The 16,914-nt window shown below is 34.9% G+C and overlaps 2 protein-coding genes across 2 annotated transcripts in view; one reads left to right on the top strand and one right to left on the bottom strand.

The window, feature by feature from the left end:
* The first annotated feature begins 55 nt into the window (after positions 1–55).
* Positions 56–8,779, top strand: LOC138327724 (multifunctional protein ADE2-like). Its single transcript, XM_069274044.1, has 8 exons — positions 56–204; positions 2,685–2,897; positions 3,338–3,516; positions 3,893–4,100; positions 5,293–5,462; positions 7,215–7,392; positions 7,760–7,918; positions 8,179–8,779. Exons 1-8 carry the CDS (start codon positions 192–194, stop codon positions 8,340–8,342), a joined length of 1,284 nt encoding a protein of 427 aa, XP_069130145.1. The 5' UTR covers positions 56–191; the 3' UTR covers positions 8,343–8,779.
* Positions 8,767–16,914, bottom strand: part of LOC138327725 (serine/threonine-protein kinase DCLK1-like) — a 51,062-nt gene continuing 42,914 nt past the window's right edge. Inside the window, exons 11-17 of the mRNA XM_069274045.1 lie at positions 16,517–16,663; positions 15,946–16,079; positions 15,411–15,488; positions 14,660–14,756; positions 14,061–14,141; positions 13,377–13,490; positions 8,767–13,028 (exon numbers count right to left, since the gene is read on the bottom strand). Coding sequence (XP_069130146.1) covers positions 12,936–13,028; positions 13,377–13,490; positions 14,061–14,141; positions 14,660–14,756; positions 15,411–15,488; positions 15,946–16,079; positions 16,517–16,663 — 744 coding nt within the window. The 3' untranslated portion in view covers positions 8,767–12,935. The remainder of the gene's footprint in view (positions 13,029–13,376; positions 13,491–14,060; positions 14,142–14,659; positions 14,757–15,410; positions 15,489–15,945; positions 16,080–16,516; positions 16,664–16,914) is intronic.

Consider the following 16,914-nt stretch of genomic DNA (forward strand, 5'->3'; position numbering starts at 1 on the left):
ACACAAACATCAACAGGGTGTTATTTGATTTGTAATTTGAAGGAAGAAAATAGCGTAATCACGTAAAACTATTTCTTTGTCGGAACAGATCGAAGTGATTCGTCCAGTCGCACGTGTGGAAGTTCTAATCAGTCGACGTACGCGGATTCCACGCACCTGCTGCTTCATCGAGACATAACAAGAGAAGAACAATGAACGGAACAGGTACCGTATACTTCTAAATAATAAATGACATCTCAAGTTATATATTAGTGATATCTATATACTAATTGAGTGGTTATTAACAACTTTCCATCCGAATGGTGGCGGGAACCACTGTCACGTTGAAATCCTAAATCGTAATCCACCAATCAGAATGCATTGCTGCCATTTAGACTTGCACAAGTTAAAAAGGCGCTATAATATGAAACTTCAATTATTGGCTGTAATGCATATTTTTTTCCGTTTTCAAATGGAATATGTTACTAACACAAAATTTGATTGGGTTTCTAACATAAATCGGTTAAAAGGTGGAATGAAAGCGCATTAGTTTCACATTAATTTCCATTGATATGGAAGTTTTAGTTAGGCCTAGCTTATAAAGTTATAGATAAATAGTGCACAAAGTTCTTCACTATCAAGGGCTTGTACTTTATCTTCAAATTCAACAGCTCTGAAGATTATAGAGTAAGTGAATGACCTTGACCTTCTGGCATCTGGGTCACAGAGTAGCAGGTAATGGTACTGTACATATAGCCTAGAGCTGTCATTGATATAAATGTTAACTTATGTATCGATATATTGAAAGGAAATTATCACATGTATCTACCGATATATATCAAAACAATGGTGTTGTTGAGAAAAAGATGAAATCTGGAACGGCTGTTTTATGTACTATATCATCGGTGGTATACTGTAAAAAATGATACACAATTCGCAGGTATTTGAAATTCCCACACTACTAGGTCATAGGAAGGTTATCATGTACAATTTCGGTAATTGTATCAATTTTGGAAAATAGGAATCAATATCTTATCGGAAGATGAAAATCATCAATACATTGATATCGTTTGTAATGATGACAGCTCTAAATTATAGCCCTTCAGAGCTTGGTACTATTCTCTTTAATAATGGACTGACAGGACAGGTTTCGGAAATTATCCAATACATACTCAATAATGTCTGTACGGAACTTATCTCCAGTGGTGATGGAACAAAACCCTTTGTAATCTAAATCTTCCAACTTATATATGACGACAGTGCAAGATACTAGGGCTGCCGCGATATGGCAGAAGCGTACCACGATATATTGTGATACACAACAGCTGTATTGTGATATGTATTGCAATATTTTGACCTTAACATATGTGATGTCTATTTTGTATATATTCCATAATAAAAACACCCTTTACAGTATACAAACATACAGTGCTATGTTATGTAGTTTAACATCGATTTCAACCGTGTTGTTGAGTAACAAAAAATGTTCAAATGTGAGGTTCTTGTTTTAAAAAATACAAGTCTGTTTGTGAAAAAGCTAGGCTACAGACGATCGTAACCTAATAATGCAATAACTAAACATGATAGTGTCTGCAAATATTAACACTTTCGAACCTAAATAATGAACAAATTTTACGTACAATTGTCCTAGCAAAATAAGCTTATGATCGTGATTAAACTTCAAAGGGCTGATCTGCTTGCAGTGTTGTTTTGACACGTGTAGGAATTCGAAAATGGCGGCGGACGATGAAGCCTGAAATAGCTGGCAAAATCCCTGCAGCAATATATTCCGGTATTTTTATTAATGGAGCGAATCAGCTTGATAATATTTCAGAAACTAGCCTAATGTCATATTGTTTATTTTCAACGTCATGCAAATGTTTGAATCATTTGAACATTATACACATTAGTTACAAACATTTGACTGACATCTGAATCGAATGAAAACAAAAGGTGTTTCCAACTTATATACGACGACAGTGCAAGATACCATCCTTTAATGATCATTCCATCATAAATAGAAACAGTAACAGTCCTGCCCAAACGTTATCATGGGATCATGTGGGTACGTAAATCAGTTGATATTACGTGATATGTAAATTAGTCGCTTTATTATGCTACTGGCTGCTCAGTGTTTTTCCTACCTATATATTTCGGGCCGAAATAAGGCCCATTCCCAATTTTGTATTTCTTGTTATTTTTTCCCAAATCTATGTCTAAATTTCCCAAATCAGTGAGTTGACGCCTATTTTGTGCGACGAAACAAAAAAAATCAAGAAATCCCAAGTCTGAACATCATATTTTATAGTATACATTCTTACACTTGATTCTTAGAGAAGGATAATTGTTTATTTCTACCTTTTCCAAAATTCCCATAAACACTGTTAAAGTTTTTCATTTCATACTGTTATCTCAAAATATTTTCCAATTTTCACCAGGTGGCAATTTCCCAAAATGCCCAGGAAAAACACTGCTGCTACTAGGCTCCTATTTGTAGTTCACTGCACCAAATTGAAACTTGCAAGACAATCGGTTTATTAAACATTAGTTGCAAGGCTTTTCTTTCCTGAAGCAGGCCGTGTTTGGCACCATTTGATCAATGGCTTCCATATAATACCCATGCACACTGTTACATCTTTTTCTAAGAAAACATGTTTGAAAGAGAGAGAAAACAATTACATTCTGTGTTTTTCACGTAATTTCAGAAAATGGAGATTGTAATTACGTACTTGGACCAGTACTAAATGAAGGGAAAACAAAGATTGTGTACAAACTTGAATCCTTGCCTGGCCATGTGATGTTGAAATCAAAGGACCGGATCACAGCAGGTGATGGAGCAAGGGCACATGATATGGAGGGCAAAGCGGCCATCTCTACAGCGACTACATCAGCTTTGTTCAAACTTCTCAATAGTGCTGGTAAAAAATTCAAATTTGATTTTCTTTCAATAACCAAGGATTTGTCCTTTGTGTAAATTTGAGTGCAAAAAATTATCCCATTTAGGCATTACGCAATATTTTTTTGGCCAATAATTTTTTTCTGAATGCAAAATTGAAAAAACACAGACTTTGTGGTCTTTTTATACATGAAATAAATGAACGGTCTTAAAAAAAATTAATATTCCCACCAACTCCCAGTGTGGATAGTTGAATTTTCACAAAACAAAAGACATGATATGGTATTGGTATATGGATAAAAATACCATCTTGTCTTGTCAGAAATAGGAGTGTTCATGTACAAGTGTATTTTTATACATTCATACCCGGGTATGTACCATAATCATTTTTATTCGAGGTCAAAATTCTTCAGCCCTTTGAGATTAAGAAAGTACAAATTGCAAGATGCTCTTTTTCTTTAGGAATAAAGACCCACTTTAAAAGTCAGCACTCGGAGACAGAATTTGTGGCACTGGAATGTGACATGGTGCCTCTTGAGTGGGTAACAAGGAGAGTTGCCACAGGCTCATTCCTCAAAAGGCATCAGGGTGTGAAAGAGGGATTCCGCTTCTGTCCTCCCAAACAGGAAACATTCTTCAAGGTAAGATATAAAGTGATGATTCTCTGAATAATCAATAATGTAAATACTTTGGAATTAGAACTTGTCTGCCAAACAACAAAACATTCTTCAAGGTGAAATGATTCTCTGAATAATAAAAAATACTTTGGAGAACCTGTCTGCCAAAACTGGAAACATTCTTCAAGGTAATAAAGTTTTGATAAGATAAGAATGTTGTATATGCATAGTAACCCTCTGTTAATAATTGGAAGTGGAACCAACACTGAACATTGCGTTGACGGTTGTGTGAATAGTCTTACAGTGAAATTCCCCAAGAAACAATGATATAAAACCCTACCCAATTCCAGCAGTGATATGAATTTTTATGGTCGATATGAGAATGCAATGTGTTTTTCAGGACGATGCCAACCATGATCCACTGTGGTCCTATGAACAGTGTGTAGCTGCAGAATTACGAGTAGGCGGGGTTCTGATTGGGCCAGATGAGCTGGATGTTATGAGGAAGACTACTATCACTGTGTTTGAGATACTGGAGAGGTGTTGGTCAGCGTTAGACTGCAGCCTTATTGACATGAAAGTAGAATACGGGGTTGTCAAAGCAACTGGTACATCAGCTTTTCCATGAAAATTAATATTGATTTTTGAAGTAGAATCATTAAAACTATTTAAGTGTATTTAAAGGCCCTCTTTTAACCTTCCCGAAAAGGCTTTAAATTTTTAAAATGAAAATGTAAAACAAGATCAATATTGTGTGTAGAATCACAAAAGCTTACCGCTAATACTGCACTTATCATCACCCTCTGAACAATTTAATAAGAATAAATAAAATGTTAATTTTCATAACGCTGGTTCTCTCCGGCGACCTAAATACCGCACGGTAGTTGACATCACTGTGTCCGATGGAAAAACACCAAAATGAATCTGCAGTCTGCACTGTTACCGTATGTTATGCAAGAATTCTTGCATATATATGGTGTTGTAACCTCATCTTACGCCCATCGATATGTATCTTATGGTATGATTGTTTTTAAGAAACCTTAAAATTCTGCTCTGGAAAGGTAGTGGTCCTTTAAAATATTTGTATCCCAAACTTCAACTTTAATCTTATATGTTTTATTATATGCATTTGCTAATTTCGTAATTACACTTTCATGATCTTATCATTAATTAACCAGGAACTCTCAGAGACTTTATAATGAACTTAAGTTATTAAATTGTGCTTAAAGGACCACTACCTTTCCGAAACCAGATTTTAATTTTTTAAATGGGAATGTAAAACGAGATTGATAATTTTATAGAGTTACAAAAGTTATTAACTTACCGTTAATACTACACTTACCATCACCTTCTTAACAATTTAATTTAAATAAATTAAATCCTTATTTTAATAACGCGGGTCTATTTAGGCTTCCCACCGTCGTCCTAATTACCATGCGTCGGTTGATTATCACTGTGCCAGACAGCAAAACAGCGAAATGAATCTTCACTGTTAACATAGTTTATGCAAGGGAATCTTGCATTTGTTACGTGTGCACCTAAAACAAAATATAGATATACTGTTGAACTTTCGTGTGCTCCTAAAACAAAATATAGATATACTGTTGAACTTAAGTAACTAAAATTGAAGACCCTGTTTACAGTAATTAAAAGGGTTTTGTTGGTCTAAAGTAAAAAAAAATTCATGACGCTATATATTCAAGAAATTTTACTTGAATACTTCTTAACAAGGATAACTGGTAAGTTAAGTTATGGTTTTGGTTCTGCAGAGATTGAGCTAACGTTTGACTGTATTGGCAGGCGAGATTGTACTAGCGGACACCATAGATAGTGACTCGTGGCGCCTGTGGCCAGCAGGGGACCGTCGTCTGATGAAGGACAAACAAGTTTACAGAGAACTGAAGGAGGTTACCAAGGAAGCTCTAGATACTGTCAAACGCAACTTTGAATGGGTGGCAGAGAGAGTCAAGGTATTTATACCCAGGGGTTGGCAGAGAGAGTCAAGGTATTTATACCCAGGGGTTGGCAGAGAGAGTCAAGGTATTTATACCCAGGGGTTGGCAGAGAGAGTCAAGGTATTTATACCCAGGGGTTGGCAGAGAGTCAAGGTATTTATACCCAGGGGTTGGCAGAGAGAGTCAAGGTATTTATACCCAGGGGTTGGCAGAGAGTCAAGGTATTTATACCCAGGGTTTGGCAGAGAGAGTCAAGGTATTTATACCCAGGGGTTGGCAGAGAGATTCGAGGTATTTATACCCATTCAGAGTCAAGGTATTTATACCCAGGGGTTGGCAGAGAGAGTCAAGGTATTTATACCCAGGGGTTGGCAGAGAGAGTTCAGGTTTTTATACCCAGGGGTTGGCAGAGAGTCAGGTTTGGCAGAGAGAGTTCAGGTTTTTATACCCAGGGGTTGGCAGAGAGTCAAGGTATTTATACCCAGGGGTTGGCAGAGAGAGTCAAGGTATTTATACCCAGGGGGTGGCAGAGAGAGTTCAGGTTTTTATACCCGGGGGATGGCAGAGAGAGTTAAGATACTTCGATGAATCAAATTTCTTGCTGTATCGAACTTTTTGTCTGGTCCCGAATTTCTTCACTATATAACATTACTAACTAACCCATGTATGAATCGAAGTTTTATGAATCGAAGTTCTCAGTGTATCGAACTTTTTTCATGGACCATTTGTTATAGAATCATAGGTAACTGACACTCGATGATTCGAATAAAAATTTACCTGTACAGATCAGGTGTTCGCCGATACTCTGCGGCATGCTGTCACACCTAGCTGTCTCGCGACGGCCCTTCGCCGGACAATAGGGATTATGACAGCTTGTGTTGCTAGCTTGATATCATCAAGATAATTAATATCACTAATCAGACTGATACCTGGTGCTTTGTTTTTACAAGCTATGTTATTAAATCATTAGTACGGCAAAGATACAGTTAGCCACATTATTAGTAACTCATACTCAAAACTATTACATTGCACAACTTTGGCATAAATACTGGAGCAAATCGATCATTCTAAATCGAAGTATTTTGTAGGTGTTGTAGCGCTTTCGGTTCCTCCTTTTTAGTTTCGTTTTAATATTCATTCCGTAATATTAACCATCGCTTAAATATATAGTCACCAAACGAACACTTGTACATGGGTTAGGCCTAGTACATGTAAGTCTTGTTTATAATATACGTATGTATTGCTAACAATAGCAATACATGTGGCGATACATGTGATTAATTGCATACTTCGTTTTTATTTAGTTTTGCTTGTGGTAAATACAATGATTATAAAGTTTACGGAACGGAGACGACATGTACAAAACTACCACAGTTGGTCATGGTAAAAAAAAAATGGTCTAATTTCAACCACGAATAATTAGAAGTCTCGATGTTTCAAAGTTTTTCTGACGGTCCCTTGAACTTCGATACATCGAGGTTTGACTGTATTTACACCCAAGGGGTGGCAGAGAGAGTTCAGGAATTTACACCCGGAGTGTTACTGAGTAAGGTATTTAACATAACCAGGAGGAGGGAGCCACTAACTGAAAAATCAGACAATTAACTAAGTCTTTAGCTCCTAAAGGTATTCAGTGGGCCCTGATCATGATAAAAGGATAACACAAACAACTAAATCATGCAATAAAATTATGAATATTAGCGATTTGAAGGACGAAATGAATAATTTTTTTCCAATAAATGTTACATAATATATATTCCCATTCAGTTACTGTCCCCTAAGCCGGCTGCACGAGCTGTTGTGTTGATGGGGTCGGCATCCGACTCCCCCCATGGAGAAAAGATTCAAGCAAGCTGCAAGTCATTGGGTGTTCCTTGCGAACTGAGAGTCACATCTGCCCACAAGGGCACTGAAGAAACGCTCCGGATTCTGGCTGAATATGAAGGTCAGTAGGATTTGTGGAAGATGTTTGACCTTTGACCTCCAATTAAAAAAAAGAACTTGTTTTGACTGTGTCTATATTATAAAGCAATTGAACTTGCAACATAGTTTACCTAGGTGTGCTCCAAAAAGGTCACAGTGACCTACAATCGTTGTTCTGACCTTTGATTTTTATGTACATGAAGAATCATGTCCAGACTGTATCGCCTATATTATAAGGCACTGATGGTCTTGCTTTCTTTAAGACGATTTTCATAACTGATTACATGAAATTCTTCAAACGATAGCAATGTTATGCTTCATACTAAACTCATATTCCTACTAGTATACTGTTTATTATTTCTGATTATGGATAATCCTCGCCTGGACAGGTGAAGGTATCCCCACCGTGTTTATAGCTGTAGCTGGACGGAGTAACGGTTTGGGACCGGTGTTATCTGGCAGTTCATCATGGCCAGTCATCAACTGTCCACCTCTATCTGGGGAGTGGGCCGCCCACGACATATGGTCCTCAATGAGGCTGCCTTCTGGTAGGTACAACTGTGGTTTTACTTCTGCCAAAGATAGTCTTTGCTTATCTGCCCCTGGCTTCCATTGGTTTGTCTAATCAGCATCAAGTTTTCTGTTTAATTTTTAAAAATTTTTGCTTCAACAATTTTTCTAAATACATGTATCTTTGATGCTTTGATAGCTTTAGAGGCCAAGGTATATGAAATTAGGTTTGTAGCATGCTGGCATGAACGTCTACCAAGGATTTTGCATGCTCTTTATATTGAAACTTGTGTTGCAGGTCTTGGCTGTGCTACTGTGATGTACCCAGAAGCTGCTGGTCTTGCTGCTGCCCAGATCCTCTCTCTAACTGACCATGTCATCTGGAGTAAAATACGTGCAAAACAGCTCAATACCTGGATTGGACTCAAACAAGCTGACCGCAAGATTAGGAATGATAAATAATGATTTGTCCATGAGTGGGGAGGTGTTACAGAGGCACATGGACTTATAGGTTGTTAAATCAAATCAAAATCATGTATTTAGGTTGTGATCGGCTAAATGTTAAAGATTGTTGGTATTGATGCTCATAAGTGCTAATAATTTTGTTATTTCTATAGTGAAAGATTTATTAATGGTGCTAAATAATTCTTAGTGTGTTGCTATGAAAGATATGGTATCTCTGATTCTATGTGTAATCTATAGCAAGATGAATAGCCTTCCTCCCAGTTTCTGAAAGATGAACAATATGGGACCAGGACTCTGCAGTGTAGGAAGTCCACTATTGGTATCTGATACAATTAAGGCAGATCATGTGAAAATGGAGAGCTAGTGCAGTGTTATTTCTGGGAAATCAGGTTGTACATTTGAAATCAAGAAATAATACAAATTTATTTCTGGAACGATTTTTATTTGATCATTTGATTGGTTAAAATCACTTAAAGTGATAAACTGACAACATACAATGTTAGCAACATAAACGGACATGTTTTGTATCATTACACAGGCTTACCTCCCTTGACATGATCACACTGTCACCATAGTGATAATTTTACCGTGACTTCAAAAGTTACAGAAGATTTATGGATAAACAAAGAGAAAACAAAGTCTAGACAACACTGTTCAAAAGTCAAAACTGATTTAAAATATTATAGTTAAAAAAGATCATGTATATTCTAGTAAATTCAAATTCTGAGGCAAAAAATGGTGCCAGTCTTTCATATATTTTTAGAAACAATATTTAAGTTAAATGATAGAATCAGTTGCTTGGCATGCTGAAGATCAATCCTCGATTAGCCCGTTCCCCAATTCCGGCCTCGTGCATACATTTTGTCTTGTTTCATGACCTTTTAACCTTGGTTTTTGAATTATTAAAACTGATCCATACAATGATACCAAATAAGGCTAACAAGATGAAAACATGCGTACAGATAATGGTGTGAAATCATATTGTCTTGAAAATAATTGATATTTGATGAAGCCATATCAAATGCATATTTCACAAATTTTAAAAAGACTAGTATTTGTACATGCAGCAGATTTGAAAAGCAACACAGAGAAGACAATTTTTATGCTAGAACTTATGAATAATGCAAAGGCTGAACCTGGAACAAATATTTTATTAAAATTAAAAGGTTATCATATTGGCATATTCTACTGGCAATAAGCCTTTTTTTTAGATATTAATTATTAAGTTATCAAAAATTAGATTAATCTCCATAAGTGCCTATCACTGGTAGGATACAAAATGTGCATACATAATAGATATTGGAGATATAAAGAGACAATCATTGTGGTATGCATAATCAACTTCATGAAAGCACTTGAGCAAATTGAGCGGAAATAATAGACCAATTTGTGTCTTGTCTCAAAATTCACAGGATTGAAAAAATTCTCCAAAGTTTTCAAAAAGTCTAAACCAACCAGAAATCTTATGCATGATATTTGTAGCCAGGCATTTATAAACTTAAGGCATGATATTTGCAGAATTATATCACAAAATGTTATATCTCAATAACTAAGCCATACAATTATATTGGTATGATTTGATATAAAAACACAATATTGATATACAACTTCCGTATACCTACTTATTTTTGTGTCAATCTAATTTCGTGTTTTCTTGCTGAATGACTCCTTCAATTTTGATACAGAAAAAACACACAACGATATCATGTGAATTCTATACTTCTGTGAAATATGCAAAATTTGATTGTACACAAAAATAAGTTTGTGTACAGTGTCCAGAAATATTTTTCACTGTACATAATTTTATTTAGAAGATATAATCATACAGAACAAAAACATTAGTTTCCTTTCTAGAATAAAACATAATTCATTGAAATTTTCAAAAAACTCACACTAATTGGAATTTAAGTACAAAGTGAACATAACTTGGATCCAGTTCTTTGAGTGACATATAATATCCAGACCAGTTTTTGTTTGCAGTGAAAGGGGAGTTCATTTATGTATTTAGGAATTATACTGTTGAATGGTTGAATTTCTCTGGCGGTTATTTTCGCTATATTTGCATTTTCACCGCAAATACTAGGCCTAAACACCAGCAAAATATTCAGAAATTCAATGACTTACCTAAGAATAATAGTTCAAAGAATTCTTGGAATTAGTTAACCGTGAAATTTAACCTCCGCAAATATTCTCTGTATAGATAATCACGAAATATTACTGTAACACAAGTTTCCTTAATCATGACATACTCTCATGCAGCTTTAACAGTTGATAACCTTTTTTTTTTTCTAAAACATTAACAATTTAGCTTGTTAAAGATGCTGTTTCATAAAATCCACTGATACTATTGTTCTATGTCTGTTCAATTTCTCAATAATGAAACCATATTCTCAAACAAATTATAAAATGATTTAGCAATCTTAGAAATCTTTTTACATATCACCATGTGTATTGTAAAATATTTTCAAACCGGTGATAGGAACAGAAAAAGTATGGAACTTTGGGTTTAGTTAAACTAGAACCTTTGCGATCCAAACCATGGGATGCCCAAGTAAAACTTTAGGACAGATTTACAAATGAGATAAAAACAACAAAAAACCTGGAAAGTTAAAATTTTCTTCTGAACACCAATAGTGAACCATCAGGAATTAAGGAATTTGAAATTATTACAACTTTTAATATTTTAAGATAAAGTTTCTACATGATTTCATAAGAATATAATATTTTCTGTATTACAACAAATATTTCAATATAATGGGACCTTATTCAAGAATATAGAAAGCAAATTTTGAAGGGAATGTGCGATGTGCCCTTTCATTTTGGCAATATGCAATATGTACAGCAAACCATTTTATCTCTAGATGGCTAAACCTGGGGACTTGACACATTCAGTGCTATAATGATTTGTTTACAATATATGTAGTGTATTGAAATGAAAAGCAAAACGCTCATTAAACATGAATAATCATGAATAGGGAAAAAATAAATTTAAAAAATCTAAATAATTGTAGCACCAGCATCTGACAAAAATATATGTACAGCAAAACCTGTTATAGCAACCACCTGCTTAGTTAGACTACACATCCTTTTGGTCCATAGTGACCAATTTCATATTTTTTCAACACAAGCTGGCCTTTGTAATAAGACCACTTTGCTATGACCATTTTTTTCACCTCTATGAGCTTTACCTCTAAAGCTGTTGACTCTAAAACAATGAAACTTTAGTACGTAGTAGCTAGGTAATCTCTCTTGGGGAAGAAACCTTTCGAAACCCAAGTACCAGGGGTACTGTACCTTCGATCGTGCAATATTTTAATGTTTAATCTTATTTTCAGAGGGTTTGTATTGTATGGTTCTCCGAACAGGCAAAAATGAGATTGCAATTGGTAAAACAAGTGAGAATAAATAAAAATGTTGCCACTATTTGCATGCTTAATGATCATTACCTATACCTACAATATAGGTATTCTAAAAAGCACTTAGTATTTACATTATTTACATGACATAATTGATATAAATGATGACATAATCTATATTACATAATGAATACAGAATCTATATACAAGTTAATTTGACTTGCAACATCCTTTATACTCTAGAGGGTAATGTCCCAAACTGATCATGAGCATATGTGATCGTAACTCCATTTTAAAAAGGATGGAATTTCATCCAGCTAGAATACCGGAGAAAATCTTACAAGATTCATGGATGCCCACAATTGTCATGAAGTCCTATGCATATATATTACATTGGGGCAGGTACAAATGTACATTAAAAGTCAAATATGTAAATATAATACAATAATGAAAGATCATTAAAGCTTAAACTGGTCTTTTTTGGTGAATTGTGATATTAGATGCTGAAATGTATTTCACATGTACTGGGAAAAAACCTTATCAGTTTTGACAGTTTTCTGAAAGAAATAATTCCAAGCCGACTTCTTTATTTATTTTTATAATCTTCATACCTCATGTTTTATGTATTTCCTGTAAATAGTATTTCAAAGACAATTTTTAGTGAAATCAGTGAAATGGTATACATTCAACTTTAATCTGAGCATGTATTTCATAAACTATGTTGATTATCTCCACTGATATAAAAATTAGTCCTGACTCCTGAAAAATGCACCAACTTCTGACAGCAGTTTGAAAAATAATGAATATTCAAATTCAAAATATTTAAAAAGTTGCTTGAATACCAGGTTGGTATTTTTTTTTCAAACGGCTATCCAAATGTATATGATTTTTGAAATTTGACTAATTTAGACCAATTTCCTTCTACCAACGTCTATCTCTAGAAGAAACTTTCCTGCTGTGTTGAAATACTAAACTATCCATGGAATTAAGTTGTTCTGGTTACCACAAGTATCTTGATGGGGAAAAAAGGAAGAATTGTTGGTTCTCAACCATAAATAAAGGGATTCAATACCAGGTACATTGAATGCTCCTCAAACTTGGAGCAGAAGTTCCGATACAAAACTAATTGCTGCAGCTTGTTTTGAAGTTATTTGTAGAGAAGACTTCAGCAGACATAGACTAATACTGTAGAGCATGTTGGCAGATACATTAGAATGTCTCTTCTGAAGACACATCAGAACGTCTCGTCTCCATTCTCCTGTGGCTGGACCGACAGAGCTGCCTTTCTTCCTGGGAAAAACCTTGAGGCCTTGTCCAGGGCTGTACTCTGTAAGGAGAGAAGAAAAACAGGTTAATGAAACTTTTAAGGAATTATTCCACATTTTAAATCGATGTAAACATCCAGTATTCAGATCTGTGATCCACAACCTTCTTAACTATGCAATGTAATATATGCCTTGTCGTTGCTACTGTGATGTCCGAAGTAATTTACCAGTAAGAATGGACATGTCAAAATTACTAATAATCTAAGATAATTTCAGGTGTGGAATTAATTGGTCTAATAAGTTTATTTTCATAATTTGCAACACTCTAAATATACCTTAGTCATTTTTGCTACCTATCCCATTTTTTTCTTTTTTTTTTCTTTTCTGAATTTGTGTACCTATATACTTACAGTGACTATCCTGATACCAGCAGTACTGAGGGACGGCTTGGACTTCCTCTTGAAGTGTTTCTTTATACTAGAAGTAATGTTTCCATGCATATCCTCGTTCTTGGCCACGTCATCCTATAAAATAAAGGTAAGCAACTCTTTATGTATCGAATGAAAAAACTTCTGACATGAAGAATAACGGAGTTCGACTTCAAAATCAAGTCTTTTTACTTGTTACCTTGATTTCACAAGCTGAACATTTTTGTGTTAAGTTCAGTTTTTCTGAGAAATTGACATCATGGTTAAGATATAAACATTACAAGTTGACCACCACACAGTTGACATTGAGGTCAACTTTGATGCTGAGAACAGAATCATCACAATTTGATGCCTAAATATTTTATTTAAACTTTGTGCTAAAGAGCTTGCAACCTTCTGGTTAACAATTTAATCTTGACGTCAATATCTAAAAAACATTTTCTGATGGTCAAGGTACCTCTAAATTTTGATGTCAAAAGTTTTGAAGCTTCAGCTTGGGGTCAATATTTCTTATGTGAAAAGTTTTATATGACACCCAAAGTTCAATGTTGATGCCACCTTTTCACATTTCTTCTCATATTTTTCTTAAATTTATAATGTACAAAGTACTTTAATAAAATAGGTTTGTATTGAAAATTTGAGTGATTAAAAATTCTGTGTACTTACAGCAACCCATGGGTGTGTTAGGATGTCTGCAGCTGAGAGACGTCTGTCAGGGTCAACGTCTAACATCTGACTTATCAGATCCTTATAGAAAAATAATGGATATAGAGGTAAATAAAGATTTAATATACAGGTGAGTTAAAGATAAATTGAATTACATTGGATTAGAAATAGTTTTTCTCTTAATTACAATCTAAAACATCATTCATGAGTTAATAAAAGGCGCTCTCTATATTCCACGGGTTTCTATCACTGTCCTTATATCTGCAATATATCCATGGTGATACAGCGATAGTAACCCCCGGAATATTGAGGATGATAAAGAGGTGAATGAAGTATAGAGCACAATTAAGACATGCTCTCAACTAAAGTGACCAAGTAAATACCACACTTATTGGTGTATCAGTCAGGGTGTTTTGACCTGGAAATTGAGGGTGGGGCTTATATATGAACAATTGAAACAAATTTGAAGGATGGGCCTTTCACAGGGTTCCCAGTTCTTTTACCTGTCTGAACACTACACACTAAATGAAACCATGGATTTGCTTCCTATTTGATGATAACTCAATTCTCATCATCTCGGAAGTCTGAGATATATTTACCTTTGCTGAGTCAGAAACATCATCCCAGAATGGTGGTGTGAACTCAAACTTGCCATCCAAAATCTGGTCAAATAATTCTTCCTGGTCATTATTTGTACTACAATACAAACACATACATTTAATTGATATCTACATAGACTTTAATTGGCTTTCAGACTTATTGACAAAAATAACATCATTAAACATACTCGGTAAATCTTTCTAAGACATTTTGAAAACTGAACAAAATTGATAACTTCATAATTTCCGAGTTTTCAAATTCAAGCCAAGGGAGATAACCAGAGTAACCTTGATACACACCAGGATGTCAAATCTTAATTACTACCAAGGAAAAGATGTTGTATGAAAAAGTTTTTAAAGGCAGGTTTCACCCAAACAAATATATATTTTTTGTGAAATCCGATAAACAGAAGAAAAGATGAAAAAACATTAAAAATACCTCAATTTAATTTCTTTCTGCGTATGAGATTGAACAAATGCGTCTTGAAACTATGCTAGTCAGTAAGTCTGACAGGAAATGTTGATGAGCAGTAACACAATTAGGTACAATCAGTCAAACACATGACCCAGAGGTTGAGCTATGGAGCTGGTACTTATATGGCAGTAAGTCTTAACCACTAGACCATCACGACCCACATTTGTTTACAGAATTTCATCTACTTATGTGTACATTTAGTTATAATACACAAATATAATGAATATTTTCTTTCATTGTTATGTTATCAATAAACACTGCTTGTGTAACACTTACCTGACAAAGGGAGGAAACCCACTCAGTAATATGTACAGAATCACACCGGCGGCCCATACATCTACCTTGAACCCATACCTGGAACAATCAGTTACATTAGTGCATATTTATCAGGTTAAATAACTCTAACCTTAATATACATGTCCTTAATTAAACAAGATTTTCCTGGTTACTGATGTACTACAATTTTACACATAAGGAGTATATCTACAAAAGCCTTAGTTTACATACCGTATTCAACCAAATAAGCGCCCCCATCCCTATAAGCGCCCTCCCTTTTTTTAGGCTTCAATTTCACTTACTTTGAATAAAATCCAGACGGAAAATATGAAAACTTTTCTTACAAATTTATTTAGCAAATTGATTTATTGCTTACTTTGTAGAATAATTTTATGAAAGGCAAGTCCAAAATTGTTTCTATTAAGCACCCCCTGAGTTGCTTCAATTTTTTAAGCGCCCTGGGTCGAATACGGTACTATTAATTGACTGAAAGAAAATCAGAGAGAGTGTCTGGGTAACTTCAGCCATATCTTACCCCACTTCTGCAAGGATCTCTGGTGCCACATAAGTAGGGGTGCCACACACTGTGTACAGAACCTCCGTGGCATAAGTGGCCAGACCAAAGTCACCAAGCTTGATGGATTTTGTACCGTCGGTGTGTTGGAATACCTACAACAACAAAAATATCTTATTCGTGTGATTATATCTGTATAAGTATGTCGTCATGGAAGTAGACATCGGCTGAATAAGTATTTTTATTTAACACCAATAGGACATTGAATTATCTAAATCTTCAATACTATTGTCTTGTATACATTAATCATTCTTTTTATTGTGTGATAAAATACCTTCTTTCCCTCAGATAAGTGAGAAAATTCACTGATGCAAAATGTCTTCTATATCTCTAATTGTTCAATTATCTCAAATCTTATATACTCTATACATACCATCCATAGAACAAAAGAAAAGATGACTGCATAAGGTTAAACTATAAACATGTCTATGTGGCTGCGTAACAAAGTACACATAGTGTACACCATTTACCAGTAAATTCTCCGGTTTGACTTCCTAATGGACAGTGTTGAGATTGTGTGCACCATGCTTACCAGTAAATTCTCCGGTTTGACATCACGATGGACAATGTTGAGATTGTGTAGGTATTTTAGTGCACTTGAAAGGTTGTAGAACATGCCGCTAGCATCTTGTTCTGTGTACTTGGTCGCCATGGCTATTGCATCAAACAGGTCACCTCCCTAAAAGAAAAAAAACAACATAATTATCAAAATGCAATTTACCCCCATTAATTAACATTGTCCTTCTTTTAAGCTATACATTTTGCCACTGTGACATGGAGACCTAATATTGTTTTAAACTCTGTTTAAACTCCTGATACTGAAACAGAGGTGTAAATCAATCCTTTGTGCTTCTAAAGAATCACGCCTAGGTAATTGATTTGATTGTAAGGTAGCTACAGCCTTTTCTCTTAAGGCTACATTATAATATA

Source organism: Argopecten irradians, chromosome 7 (assembly GCF_041381155.1).
Source record: "Argopecten irradians isolate NY chromosome 7, Ai_NY, whole genome shotgun sequence".
NCBI classification, from domain to species: domain Eukaryota; kingdom Metazoa; phylum Mollusca; class Bivalvia; order Pectinida; family Pectinidae; genus Argopecten; species Argopecten irradians.

Coding starts and splice junctions, on each gene's coding strand:
- LOC138327724 (XM_069274044.1), top strand. Junction 3,517..3,892: donor AACAGGAAACATTCTTCAAG/GTAAGATATAAA, acceptor TGTGTTTTTCAG/GACGATGCCAACCATGATCC. Junction 4,101..5,292: donor CGGGGTTGTCAAAGCAACTG/GTACATCAGCTT, acceptor CTGTATTGGCAG/GCGAGATTGTACTAGCGGAC.